Source organism: Nannospalax galili, unplaced genomic scaffold (genome assembly GCF_000622305.1).
Source record: "Nannospalax galili isolate Female #2095 unplaced genomic scaffold, S.galili_v1.0 scaffold559, whole genome shotgun sequence".
Lineage (NCBI taxonomy): Eukaryota > Metazoa > Chordata > Mammalia > Rodentia > Spalacidae > Nannospalax > Nannospalax galili.
This window is the reverse complement of record NW_008343479.1, coordinates 4,198,956-4,213,207: the sequence shown is the minus strand read 5'-3', so window position 1 is coordinate 4,213,207 and position 14,252 is coordinate 4,198,956. Positions and strand designations below refer to the sequence as shown.

The 14,252-nt window shown below is 39.1% G+C and overlaps 1 protein-coding gene across 1 annotated transcript in view; it reads right to left on the bottom strand.

The window, feature by feature from the left end:
* Ostn (osteocrin) overlaps positions 1–14,252 on the bottom strand; it is a 56,503-nt gene that overhangs the window by 25,542 nt on the left and 16,709 nt on the right. Inside the window, exons 2-3 of the mRNA XM_008839694.1 lie at positions 12,459–12,557; positions 6,469–6,683 (exon numbers count right to left, since the gene is read on the bottom strand). Coding sequence (XP_008837916.1) covers positions 6,469–6,683; positions 12,459–12,557 — 314 coding nt within the window. The remainder of the gene's footprint in view (positions 1–6,468; positions 6,684–12,458; positions 12,558–14,252) is intronic.

Below are 14,252 nucleotides of genomic sequence, written 5' to 3'. Positions count from 1 at the left end.
TATTTGAGAATTCACCATTTTTTACTATTTTTGAAAAAATTCCACGAAGAATAATGCCTTCAAATACTCATGTTTACATTTCCCTTTGTCTTAACACAATTGTTGGTAGAATAAATATGCTACCATTTTTCATTTTGTTCTTCATATCTTTTATTTATTCTGAGTCATTTCCTTAGCATCTTCTGAAAGGTCAAAATTGTTGGTTGTTTCATTGTTTAATTAAAAGACATGATATAATATTTCAGATACTTGCCAAAGTATAGTAACATTAATTACCTCCCTTATAGGCATAATTTTAAGTCAGCAAGTGAATCTTGTTTGATCCAGTTTGTGCTTGCTACTGTGCTAGTTTGAAACAAATTTCAGATAAATATGGATGGTCTTTGACTTATATTGTTTTAACTTTCAATTTTTTCACTTTACTATGGCAGGCAAGCAGCAGGCATTTAGTAGAATTTGGACTTTGAATTTCGGCCTTTTTCTTGGCTTATAATCTGTATAGTTCTTTGGAGCTCTAGTCAGCCAGAGTAGGTAGGCCACATTCTACAGGGTACTGTGTCACTATGTTCAGTAGGTTAAGTGTATGAAACATATTTTAACTTTATATAATTTTCAACTTATGATGGATTTATCAGGAAACAAGCTCATCTGCATCCAAGAGAACCTGTAATTTTATCTTTAAATATTTAACTTCACATCTCATTCTCAGTATAGCTCTCCTTTTCATACTTGAAAGGTAACAGCAATTACTTGGCATCAGCAACTAGACCCAGTTCATGTTCACATCACCTCTTATGTATATCCACTGTAACCAAGATCGTTGTTAAATCAGGATTCCCCCGAAAGCATTGTGAATACTGCATAAGTCTGAAGTCTGCTTTAGTCTTTAGCATCCCTTTTCCTTCCTCTCATTTTCTCTACCTCAAATCCATGTTATTTATTCATCGAGAAACTAGACAATTTATCTTGAAGTTTTCAACAGTCTGGATTTGCTCTTGCATCACTTAGTACCTTGAAATATTGCTGTTTTCCAAATTTGTTGAAAATTGGCAGATGGATCTAAAGGCAAAACTTATTTTTTTCTGGCCATGCTATCTCATAGGTACTAGGAAGGTCTATTGCCAGGGGCATATAACCAATTTCTTCCCCTGTGATAGCAGTGGTAGTTAGTGTTTGTTGTCTGGATCTAGCACATCATTAGAATTTCCAAGACAGAGCTATTGCATTGTTCCTTTAAAAAATTAGGCAGAATAATTCTATCAAAAATTTCTACCTCATTTATTAACTCACCAAGTCTTTATTGTTTTAATTACCAGGTTATAATCAGAAAATTCCACATCTCTTAGTAGTACAGTTCACATAAGAAAGATAGGCTTGATAGTCCCTTCATTTACATGTTTTCAAGCCTATGAGCCAACATGAGCATTCTTTAAAGATGACCAAATGGTCATTAAAATACCATTCTTGATTCAAGGATTTAAACAGACATAATGAGGCATAGTTCTTGTTCCTACTGATGCTCAGATTGTTATATTTCTCCAGTGGGAACCTGCCCAGTGCAGTTTTTAGTCTTTTGACCTGGCCTTGGTACCAGCAAGCTCTCCTACAGCAGGTATGCCAAGATCTTCAAGCCATTTTAAGGAAATGTTCTGTCCTAACCCTTATTTGTTTCTTCAGGTGAGAGATGACATTGCTTGGCGGCAATGTGGGCATTCTGGATGCTTAGTAATGACTTATGATTACTTTGAGGCATTCTCAATACATTCAAATTGAATCATGAGTTTATGCTGGTGTTTATTCAGCATCATGAATTCAGATCAGTATGAATATTATATGGGCCATTTGAAATCTTGTGATGTCTACGGTTTAAATTTTATTTGACTGGTTCACTTAACACTGTATCTCATTTCTTCTCCTTCTGTGAACCTCAGCCATTTTTAGCATCGAGCAAAACAGAACTATATTATCAATAAATGTTTACTCACTTTATCCAATAATACTTAATCAATAATTTTAGAATAGAAATATTAAGCTTTCTCTCCATGTATAATTTCTGAGGATAGTTTTAAAGTTTTTTCATGTTTTTCTTGGTGTAGACACTGAAACTGGTGCTGTGTATGCTGAACATATATCTTCCACTGATCATTTTAGGCTTTTCATGTTCTAAATCTTCTTATTTCTAATTATATCTCTTAAAAACAAAAATATTGGAATTGCCTCCCTCAGTCAATTTGCAAACACTGATATTTTATCAAAGTTTATTTTCAGTCTTGGAAATGACTCAGGGTCTCATGCCTGCTGGGGTCTTGTTCTACCGTGTGCTACCTTCTGAGCCCCTGTAAACACATGATCTCTATTTATATTTATTGATATGATTGATTTTAATCATTTTTCAGCAGTAATGGTTAGGATTTTTATATTATGCAGTGGTTCCACTTTATTTTTTTATTTTGATGTCTACTTCATAGGAAAGTTTTAAATTTTATTCTTATGGTATTTTTGTGCTAATAGTTGTATATGACTTTAAATTTATCTCTCTTTAAGCCATTCTGTATCTTTCCTCAGGACAAAAGTCATTAACTGTAATCTGCACTGTTCTTCTTTCTTGTCTCCATTCCCAAGCATCTACTGCAATATATTTTATTCCCAGTAAATGGCTATACAATAATAAAACTCATTCACAATATCATCTGCTCTCATCACTGTCCCTGAGAGTTTGATAGATGCGCCTTGTCTATGGTCCGAAGTACATCCCTGTCTTCCTTAAAATAATAATTTCAGTTTAGTGTTAAAGGTAATGCCAAATTGTTTGCTTCCAAATAAAAGATCTATTTGGGATAGAATAAAATATTCTTGAAGATTTTAAAAATTAAATTTTCATAATTTATGAATAAGAATGTGAATGACATAAACTCTGCCCTGTTAAACTATTCCTGAACTATTGTCATGTCCTGGAAGGCATTTAGAGTGTGTTCATTTGCAGTATACGAGGCCGTGAAGTAATTATTGTGAATACCAGTTCTTTTGGATAAGCATTTAAAGTAGTTAAATGGGGAAGACAATAGAGCTATCTCAAAAAAAGTTATTGTGAACTTTAATTGAATTCATACATGCATTTATCCCAGACACTGGTTAACAGCAAAGAGTTATTGACTGTTGAGTATTTGTTTCCTATAATTTATGAAATAGTAAAGACTTGGGAAAGTTGCCAATGAAAACTAAAGTTTCAGAAACTTTAAAACTTATTTTAGGATTGGAGAGATGGCTCAGTGGTTAAGAGCACTGACTGCTCTTACAGAGGACCCAGGTTCGATTCCCAGCACCCACATGGCAGCTATGAACCATTCTTAACTCCAGTTCCAGGGGAATCCAAAGCCCTCTCCTGACCTACGTGGCAATGCACGACATGGGTGCAGTTGCACGCATGCAGGCAATACACTCATACATAAAATAAAAAGAAAAACTTATTTTATTGTTATTATTATTGTATGTTTCTGTGTTTGTGATGTGCCTGAGTCATGGTGCTTGCCAAAGCATAAGTGTGGCGATCAGAGGGTAACTTGCAGGAGTTACATCTCTCCCACTGTGGATTCTCTGGATAGAAGATGGGTTGTTAGACTTGTATGGCAGGTGACTTTTACCTGCTGAGCCATCTTATCAGCACGTTTCACAAACTTTCAACTAAATATTATTTTTATTTTTATTATACATGTATTATAATCTTGTGAGAAAAACCAAGAAAAAAATAGAATGATAAAAATGTAATTCTTATGGCTAATTCTTATGCTACTTTGTGGTTCCTCTGGTTGGCCAAGCAAGTCGCCTTAGGATGTGTTCATGGGAGAAATATTTTTTACATTTGTGTATGTTTATAGTAGTTTTATATACTTGATGTGTGAAAATCTGTTCATATGGATATGAAATGCCTGCTGATTTTTCTTTATTTCTTGCAATGCTGTTAGGTGCATTGATTTTTATTATACCGCCTAAAGAAACTGCCACGAGGAAGCTTTAGTGTGCAGTATAGAAGTGTCTATCTGTATTTTTAAAATATCTATTTATTTATTATTTTTATTTTATGCGTATGAGTGTATTGCATGCATGTATGTGAGTGTACCCATGTCATGCAATTCTGTGGCGGTCAGAAGAGGGCTTCAGCTTCCCCTGGAACTGGAGTTAAGGATGGTTCGTAGCTCACATGTGGGTGCTGGGAATTGAGCCTGGTCCTCTGCAAGAGCAGTCAGTGCTCTTAACCACTGAGCCATCTCTCCAGCCCCGTCTATCTGTATTTTATTCATGATTATGTAATATGTTTGTATTTGTTGTCTATTTATGAAACTACAAATTGATATATGTGAATTTAGGTATGACATTTGTATTTTTTTTAATTTTTATTTTATGTATATGAGTGTTATGCCTGCATGTAAGTAAGTGCACCCGTGTTGTGCAACACTCGCGAAGGACAGAAAGGGCTGTCAGATCCCTTGGAACTGGAGTTAAGGACAGTTGTTAGATGTCATGCGGGTGTAGGGGTTTGAACCTGGGTCTTCTGCAAGAACAGTCAGTGTTCTTAACCGCTGAGCCATCTCTCCAGCCCCTGCATATTTATTTTTATATTATTTGGTTGACCTTCCTGAGATCCAGGAGAAAGCAAATATTTATTATAAAACACAGAGTTTTACCTCTAAAAGTCTACATATCCTTGGATTTTCTGAATGAGCCTTCTCTTTTCAAATTTTTATGTTGTTATAATTTTGCTTCTGTTATGTGTGTGTGTGTGTGTGTGTGTGTGTGTGTGTGTGTGTGTGTGTGTGTGTTTGGCGGGGGTGTTCACATGCCCGGGCACATCACTGGTTAGAGAACAACTTTGTAGAGTTGGTTCTCTCCTTTCACTACGGATTCTGGAGTTTGAATTCAGGTCATTGGGCTTCCATAACAAGTGTTTTCACCTACAGAGCCATCTCCCAGGACCCCTTGGCCTTTGTAAGTTACTCTTTAACCCCAGGTCTTATTATTTTGTACCAAATTCATTATATTTTTGTTTATTAGTATTTGATTTTTTATGAAACAGTAACTGTCCTTATTTCCCTTCTCTTTCCCACCATATCTAGACTATAAAAGTGGAGCTAAATTGTTTTTGTCCATATTGGAGCCTAAATTTCAAAACTAGTATGAGACTGTTTTCTGAGCATAGTTTAGAAAAATTTCTGTAGCAAATGACTTCATTTTGAGTATAGCTTTGAAAATCTTTCAGTACAGAGGAAAACTGGTTTCTATAACCACATTATCACAGACAAGTCACAGAATCAGCAACCACAATGGCAAGTCCTGGGTGAGTCAACCAAGCCATTCCTCATAAGGATACACAAATGGTCAAGAAATGATAAGGTGCCAGTTCTGTTTTATAGGATTTCATAAGGGTTTATTTCACTGACAATAACGAGTACTATTTCACAGCAAAGTTTTCTGTGTAGAAGATCTTCCTCACAGGAGAAGAGAGGGTGCACCGGTAGGAAACGGGTGAGGTTGGTGCAGAGATAGATACAAGGAAAGACCAGAGAACGAGCCAAAGTGAAGAACAATTTAAGACAGAATTAGAGAAACCTCAGTGAGGAAGACGCATTTATAATATAAAAATAGGACTTCGAGAATTCAGTGAGAACAGAGAAGGTCAGGGTAAGCAAAAGGAATCTTACTCAATTCCCAAGACATGGTAAGTGGGGACGATCATGCCATTGCCAATATGAAATATACAGCAAGAGAAACAGAAATTAAGGGGACAGAAAAATGAAGTGTGGAATCACCGTTTTACAGTACTGAGAGTCACTCAATGATTCTTTAGTCAATAACTAAGGGAGAACATTAAGGAATTTATCCTAATTACTTTATAATTATTAACAGCTTACAACACATTTAGATTTGATTATGTCATTTGATTTTTATATAGATAAGTAATTATGTCCATTTTATAGAGAAATGAATTAAACATGACAGAAAATAACATTCTTTGTAGAACTCACAAGGCCAGAAAAGTGTAGAAATTTGATTTAAGCATACATGTTTTGACAAAACCCAGGCCATTCATCACTACTTGATATATAGGAGAATGAGTTAATTCATATTAATTTATAAAGCTCCATATTAAAGGTAAAATAAAGACAAGACTCTGGCTATTATGTTTAAATACAATGCTCAAGTGTTTGGACTGTCCTATCACACATAACTCTCCTCTGCCACAGGCAATGATATCTTAAAATAACCATTTCTTTCAATCTTAGGAAACACAATGATATTCAAGAACACTGTAATAATTGTGCTGCTTCCTAAATCATCATTTACCTACAAGTAACTGAGCACAGTCTCAGTTTCTGTTAATGTTTAAGTTTTCCACTGTATTCCTAATGTGAAATCTGCTGTTGCAGAATCTAGCATGAAAGAACCACAGCAACATGTTCCTTGCCCACTTACCTCTGTTTTCCTCTGTGTTCTACCGTGCCCGCTGAGAGTCTGTCTAGAGGAGAGCCAAAGCCAGAGAAGCTCCTCTTCTTCTTGGTCTCAGACACATCATTCTCCAAGGACACCAACTCATCAAGAAGCAAGAGCTTGGCTGCGAGGTCAGTGGTTGATTTCTCTTCCCTGACTGTGGGTGGTGGTTGCACACCTGTCACTCCAGAATCAAAGGCCTAAAGGGCAGGGAAGGGAGGCCCATTCGTTAGTCATTTTCTACCATTATATTAAATGATGTGCCAATTGCACATTTTATAATGTCTCATGGAGTCATGTTTTAGAGAGAAAACTAGACTTTTGGGGTCTGAACCACACAGAAGTGGAACATATCCCAGGAATAGTAACAGAACAAAAGCCCCAGGTTTGTTTTTAAAATCTAGCATATTTGCTGATTATTTTTTCGGATTTAGCGTTTTCCTTATCGTGACCTTGGCACTTTATGTCTTTCATCATTTTACCTTATAAAAGATGTTATAATAGATTTATATTCCTGATTACAGTGTGACTTGAAACCTATGCTGTCTGAGTTTTATTTGTTCTATTCAGTTCCTAGCCCGGTATTTTGCTCATATTACTGTATAAATTTCTGATACATATTGAATGGATTTTAAAAGCAAAACTCCAAATGTCATGCTATTTTATTTTTATAGTTCATGCATTATATAGCAATACGACTCACTGAAACTCCACTATGTTCTAGGCCTTTGGACTTAGAGTGAAGGGATACACAGATGAACAAAATTCTCTCTGTGTGCAACGGGAACTTAACTGTCTCCTTCCACACAATTGTCAACAAGTATTCACAAGCATGAGCAATGTGGAGAGCTTTCCCAGCAGCTCTACTGTCACAGGTAAACATTGTTTATCTGCTGCCTGTGGTCTTTCTTTGTACTTCATCTAGGTCTTCCACGGATGGCTGCACAATTTGGCAAGTCTCTTTTCCCTGCCGAGCTCACCGTTCCTGTTAATGGCCCTGCACTATCCCGTTGTAGGGAACACTTTGTTTTTCTAAGTGCCTGAGACCATTCTCAAGAAGGAAACGAGCTCTAGGATTTCTCCTTTCTTCTACATGTTTGTTCACAACATGGAAACCGGAAAAGGAAGAATTTTTCAGAGAGAAACTCAAAACAGTGGAAGAAATAACTTCCAAAGGAAACAACCTTTCATTATTGACCAAAGTGAGACAGGTTCGTGGGCCCCATTTCACTGTGGGGTGCTAGGTCAGTGTTGAACAGTGTTAAAGCACAGTTAACATTTAGTCAATATTAATGTTAATAAGTTCTTATTGTGGGTGTTCTTTCTGATGTTTATTTTCCTATAAATGATCAAGTATGTTGTGGATGGGTGGTTTGGTTCCTTAAGTGATGATGGCTGTTAGACTTTTCCTTGGCTGCCTTGAGCAAAAGATTATCAGTCAAATGACCAGAGAGATTGCTCTTATGCTGGCTCTTGGCCGATTTGGACATTGCACAGGGGCTTTGAGGAAGCTGCATGACTATCAAAGCTGCTTGATGCTGAGATGTTGGGGAACCCTGCTGCTAGGGTTGTAGTCCTCCATGTCGGATAGCTCCAAGGGGCTTGGCACTATATGGAAGGACTCCCCTTCTCAGGAGGGGGCCTCCTGCTCTCTGCCTGACTTACCTGGAAAGTGCTTGACCTTATTTGGAACATGACCTTTGGCATAGTTACCTGGAGTAAAAACTACCCCCAGGTTTTTACTATATGATAATTAGTCAGATGATGGGAGCCTACTGTCACATGTAAATAAAGCATACTATGAGCACCAATCAGCTGAAGCATTGGCTACTGCCCCCACACTATACTTTCCCTAATCCCCACTGAATAAATGGAGCTGTTTCACTGAATCTGGAGCTGTCTCACTGAGTCTGGAGCTGTTTGTATCACTGATCCTGCCTCCCCGGAAGGGCTTTCTTCCATCAGTGCTCACTGGCCATCCTGACCCCGTTCGTCGCTTCTGCTCCCTTTGTCCTCGTGGAACGGTGGCCAACCCCACACTGAGACACAGCTGTTGCTTCTGAGGGTGTGTTCCAGTCATGATTATTTTATATAGGCTGGGTAGACTTCCCCTGCAATGATTTCCATTCAGGCCATAGTCGAAGCACTTCTTTGGGGGCCTAGTAGAAGATTTATTGTGACTGGAGCAAAGGCAAAATGCCATGATTGGTATACATATAAAGTTTCATTTACATGAAGGTTTGCTGTAATTGGTATATATTTCTGACTGTACAACTCACTGAGCCCACTTTGTAAGCTGACTGAGAGACATCCATCCTCTGTGCGTCCCCTCCCCTCTCACTGAAACAGTAAACCCCATGCCAAACTTGTGTCGTGCTTCTCATAACTTCTTAGGCTATTCATCATAGGCAGGGCAGAGCTACAGAAGCAGTTGGTGGTCTTGACAACAGCAGAAACAGGAGCTGGCAGCAAAGTGGTAGAAGAGACAGTTCAGCAGAAGCAAATGGCCACAGTAGCTGCCTGCTCAGCACTGGCAGCTGTGACAACAGCCACAGCAAAAACAGGCAGTTGAGAAGTTCTCCACTAGGAAGAGGCCAAGGCAGAAGAAAAGAAATAGCAAGAGTAGAGAATGTGAGGAAGCAGAGAGCCCAGGTCGAAGGACAGCTGACTGTAAACAGTCCAAGATGGGGAACAGTAGACACAGGAATCATCCCAGAGACAACCACCCGGCCTTAAGGGCCAAGGATCCCAAACATTCTCCGACTAGTTGTAACATTAGCTGCTGTCATGGGCTAGGTAATCCCACCTTCCTAAGGTTGTACCAGATCTCTAGCACCTGCCACCCTAGGGCAGAAGTCCTTGCACTCAAGGCCCTGCAGGAGAGTTGTAACACTAGAGGGCATCACCCACTACCACCCTGGCTGTCTGCTACCACTGCTTGCTGCTGAATGAGCCCAAGGTTTGGCAAATCCTGCTAAGCCCCTGGAGCTTCTTCTTAGGAGAACAAAAGCTCCACAGTCAACCAAATGGGAATAAAAATATACTCCAAAAATGTTCTTATTCTTCCAACTATTCCCCACAAGAAACAGTTTGTTTTCTTTCAAAAATATTTTAATCCTCAGGGGAAAATCATAGAACCTAATCAAAATTTGGTATTTTATTAAACTGTATTTTGAACTCTTATTTTACATAATTCAAAGGATGAAGAGACTATATGTTCCCAAGAAGACCAAATAAGCCAAGTGGGTTGTCTTTCCTGTGTGGGAGATGTCCTTGTAGCTCTTTTTCTTTGTTCTTCATTCATGGTGTCAAGAAAATATAAGTATTGCAATAAAAGGGTTGGCCAAAACTGCATTAAATTTGGCATGCAAACAACCTCAAATTTTACAAAATAAGCTGGGCATGGTGGCACATGTCTTTAATTCCAGCACTCGGGAGGCAGAGGTGGCTAGATCTCTGTGAGATGGAGGCCACTTTGGTCTCCATAGCAAGTTCCAGGCCAGCTGTGGCTACAGGGAGAACTATCTCAAAAAAATTTTTACAAAGTAGCACCTCATCTTAAGGCAATGGTATAATTAAAGTATGGTTGAAGTGACAATAAATTATACTTTAGGATTTTTTGGGAAATATGAATCTTATTATTGTAAGTTTCTTCTAATAACTATGTAAGTAACACACTTAGAATTCTCTGAGATCAATAATTGTTACTGTTTGTTTTTTAAAATATGCAACCTTAGGGCTGGGCATCTCACAGTCACTTTATTCTCTTCATTTTGATCAGTTGTGTAACTTTGTAATAGTCTCCATTTGTTGCAAAAAGAAGCTTCTTTAATGAATGGTGGGAGGTACTCTTATCTCTACATATAAGGATACATATTTAGACTATAATAATAAATTTTGTTGGTCTAGGAAAGTGACAGCAGTAGGTTCTTTTCTAGGGTCTATGACCTTTCCAAACATTTATACTTGACTATGTTTGCAGTAAGATGCATGGATTCCTTCCTATTGAGCAGGCCTTAAGTTCATTTAGACAGCTGTTGATTACCCTCAAGATAAAAGTGCTACTATTGCACCAATATAGATCATTTTCTGGGTCAGTCATAGTTGTGGTTTGTAAGTTTTATATCTGGATAGAACAGTTAAATGGTTTTCTCCCTTGGCAGCTTGCATAGCATGTTCTAATGCTATGAGAGCTAGGCTTTAGAAGCAGGTTACCAGGGGTGTTCCAGCTCAAATACTCCAAGTCCCGTGTCTGCAGTATGTCCTGTCTTTGTCTTACCTTCAAGTTCTGGGAGGCAACCGAGGGCAATGTCAATAACCTATATTATTTTGGGAGTATCTTGGACTATGCTGACCAACAACTCAAAGGGGGATTTCCTTGCCTGGTACTGATTTTTGTTATATAGTCTTCAGCTGTACATACACTCACATGTATATTGTATGTCTATTTTTCAGTAGGCTTTTGAAATAATATATTTCCCTTTGGTTATTCATATCATCTAAATATTTGTCCTTCTTTCCTCTCTCCCCTGTATAGCCCTCCTCCCTCCCTCCCCAGTTAAAGTATCCCCCATTTTCCCCTTTTATCCTGTGATAATGTCTGTCTTCTACTATCCTCCTCTCTCAAACTGCTTCTTCCCCTCTTCCCCCTAGTTTGTTTTTATTTTTCATCCCTAAGTAATGCATCTACAATGCAGCCTCTACACTTAAAGCTCAGGACACTTCATGGAAGAGGAGACAGAAAGATTGTAAGAGCCAGAGGGACAAGATTCCTGGTGCTAGTTAATGCATTCCAGATATGATGGGAAAGCTACACCTATGAAATCTCCACAGTCTGATAGCCCAACAGAATCTGCGTAACAACAGAATCAGGTGACATGCCAATGAGGACGGGGGAAATTTCAGGAGCTCTCATCTAAGTTGAAGAACTACAATCAGTGGATGCTGAGGGAGGGAGGTTCAGTTTTCTCCATGGACTCACTCCCTGAGAGGTTATCTAACCCCAACTGGTCAGCCCTGAACACAGGTACAAAGACCACTAAAGAAACTCAGTGTGTCATATATGTGTGTGTGTGTGTGTGTGTGTGTGTGTACATGTATGTAACACTAATAATCAAAGGGTAAGAAAAGGAGTGGGGCTGTGGGGGACATGGGAAGAGTTGAGAGTTTGTTGGTGGGGGATTGGGATGGATGAAAGAGTTCAAACACAATATTCATGTATGGAATTCTCAAAACAAAAAACTTTAAAAAATAAAAAAGTTTTCAACCCTGAATGTCATTTGCAATACAAATAGAAAATATTTGTTTTATTGATTTTATGTTATGAAGGCATTTTACTTTCAGTTGTGGCTCCTTTTTCAAAAATATATTTATTTTTATTTCATATATACGAATGTTTTGTGTGCAAGTGAACCTCTGCATGCAATGCTTGTGGAGGCCAGAAGAGGGCATTGGATCCCCTGGAACTGGAGTCATGGATGGTTATTAGTCACCATGTGGGTGCTGGGAACCATACCCAGGTCCTGTGCAGGAGCAATCACTACTCTTAATTGCTGGGCCATCTCTCCAGCCCAAGGTGTAGCTCTTACTGACTGTAGTTGAAAGGGTTTATGCTTACAAAATGCAGTCTTTTCTTGTATGTTTACACATGTTTTACTTTGTGTGAGGAAGTGTGTGCGTATGTACATGCATGCATGCATATAGAGGCCAGAGGTTGATACCAAGCATCTTCCTCAGTCATTTTATACCTTATTCTTCAAGACAGGAGCTCTGGCTGAAGCTGGAGCTCCCTCCCTGATCAGGGTAGATTGGCTGACCAACCTAGGATTCTCCTGTCTTCACCTTCCTAATGTGCTGCAACTGGCTTGCATATAGAGATCTGCATGTCCATCCTCTTCTCCACTTGGCAAGCACCTTCTTGACTGAGCCATTTCCCTAGCCCCCCAGGTATCACCTCATATGCTGGTTTCCATTACCTCTGTTGCTAAATCCATGGAGAGCACTTTTCCTGAGCTCCACAGCATCACAATCACAGCAAGGATGAAATGTGCACCTGCCAATCTCCAGTCCAGCATCTAGGCTCAGATACAATAGGGTTACCGTTAATTAGTTTGAAGTGTAAAGATATAGCACAAGAGTGCCTTAAAAGCTTGTTAAAGGCAAAATCATCCACCTCTATGAATTGGAGTGTCTGTTTACAAACCTAAATAATTCTTAATAAAATCTGTCAGTCCCCCTCAAATTCTATCAAAGCTTCATTTCCTCAAATACATAGATTATGTTTGTATACCTAGAACAGTAATTTAATTCAGACTAATGAAATATCTGAGAAATTCATTTTATATAACTTTATTTTTGGGGTAGTAGAGAGAGTACAGCTTCATGTACTTAAGGTAAAATGGGTAAAATTATCAAAGTACGAGAGAATAAAGCCCAGAGGAGTCTGTGAACCAGAGCATATAGGTATATCTAAAAGCATTTAAATTCAAAATTCTGAAAACACTATCCAGTCAATAAGAGAATAACTTGATATTCTTTTGTTGTGTTAGGATTTGTTAGGCAAGATGCAAAAGGTAGCCATCTTGTTTAAAAAATGTCAATATTTAATATATTAAAATAAGAAATACTGTGTAGTCAAGCTCAATAATAAAATCAAAATATAACATGAGAGACACTTTTAACATATAAAATAGTATCTGGAACATGTTATTAAGTATAAGTATAAAAACCAGATACCCTCTCCTATCCTCAGGCCTCTTGGGGAAAGTCTATAGCTCAGCCCTCTGTGCCTAGACTCCCCAAGCCACATTCACCCTTCCATCTCCCCTGCTGTTCGCTACTCCCAGTTTGGGACCTGCGCCACTCCTAGTCTTGGGGCCCCAGACACCTGGGGAACCAATACTGCTTCCTGATCCTTCTCACCCAGACTAACTGAGTGCCTTTCTTGGGCCCCAGGAGCAGCGCTTCTGGTCCTGGCCCCGCCCTCACCTCTCTCTGGGTCCCTGGACCTGCACCACCGGCTAACTCTCCCAGCCTGCACTCCTATCCTCAGGCCTCATGGGTAAGTCTATAGTGCAGCCCTCCGTGCCTTGACTCCCCAAGCCACATTCACCTTCCATCTCCCCCGCTGTTCGCTACTCCTAGTTTGGGACCTGCGCCATCCCTAGACTTGGGGCCCCAGACACAGGGGGAACCAGTACTGCTTCCTCACCGACAATCTATTTCTGGGGCTCCAAGGCTTACCTTTCCTCTCCCTGATCCTTTGCATCCAGTACAACCCAGCTACTCAATCCACTCCCTGGAAAATCTTGGGGTTTCTTCCCACCACATCTGCCTTTGCATCCCTGTGTGGCACCCCCACTGTCAGGGTCTCAGGTCAGTCCAACACCCAAGTTCCTGAGACCAAAATCATTCTTAGAAGATTCCAGACCTAAGGAGAAAGTCTGAAAACTTCTGATCCACATTGGAATTGGGCCACCGTGGAACTCCTGAAAACAAAATCAATCCAGCCACGACAAAATAAAATCAAAAGAGAGAACCAGAAGCTTAGACGAACCAGCTCTTCATACCCAAAAAGTAAACCACAAAGACACATAAAGTTGAAAAAAAAGAAGCAGAACTAAACTTGAAGGCCCGAGTATCACACAAGAGACAGAAACTACAAAAGAAATTCACATGTCAAAATCACAGAGAAAAAATAATAACATGAAAAACCAAAATAACATATCCCCACCAAATACCAGTAATCCTCTAGAGGAGCACAATGAGAA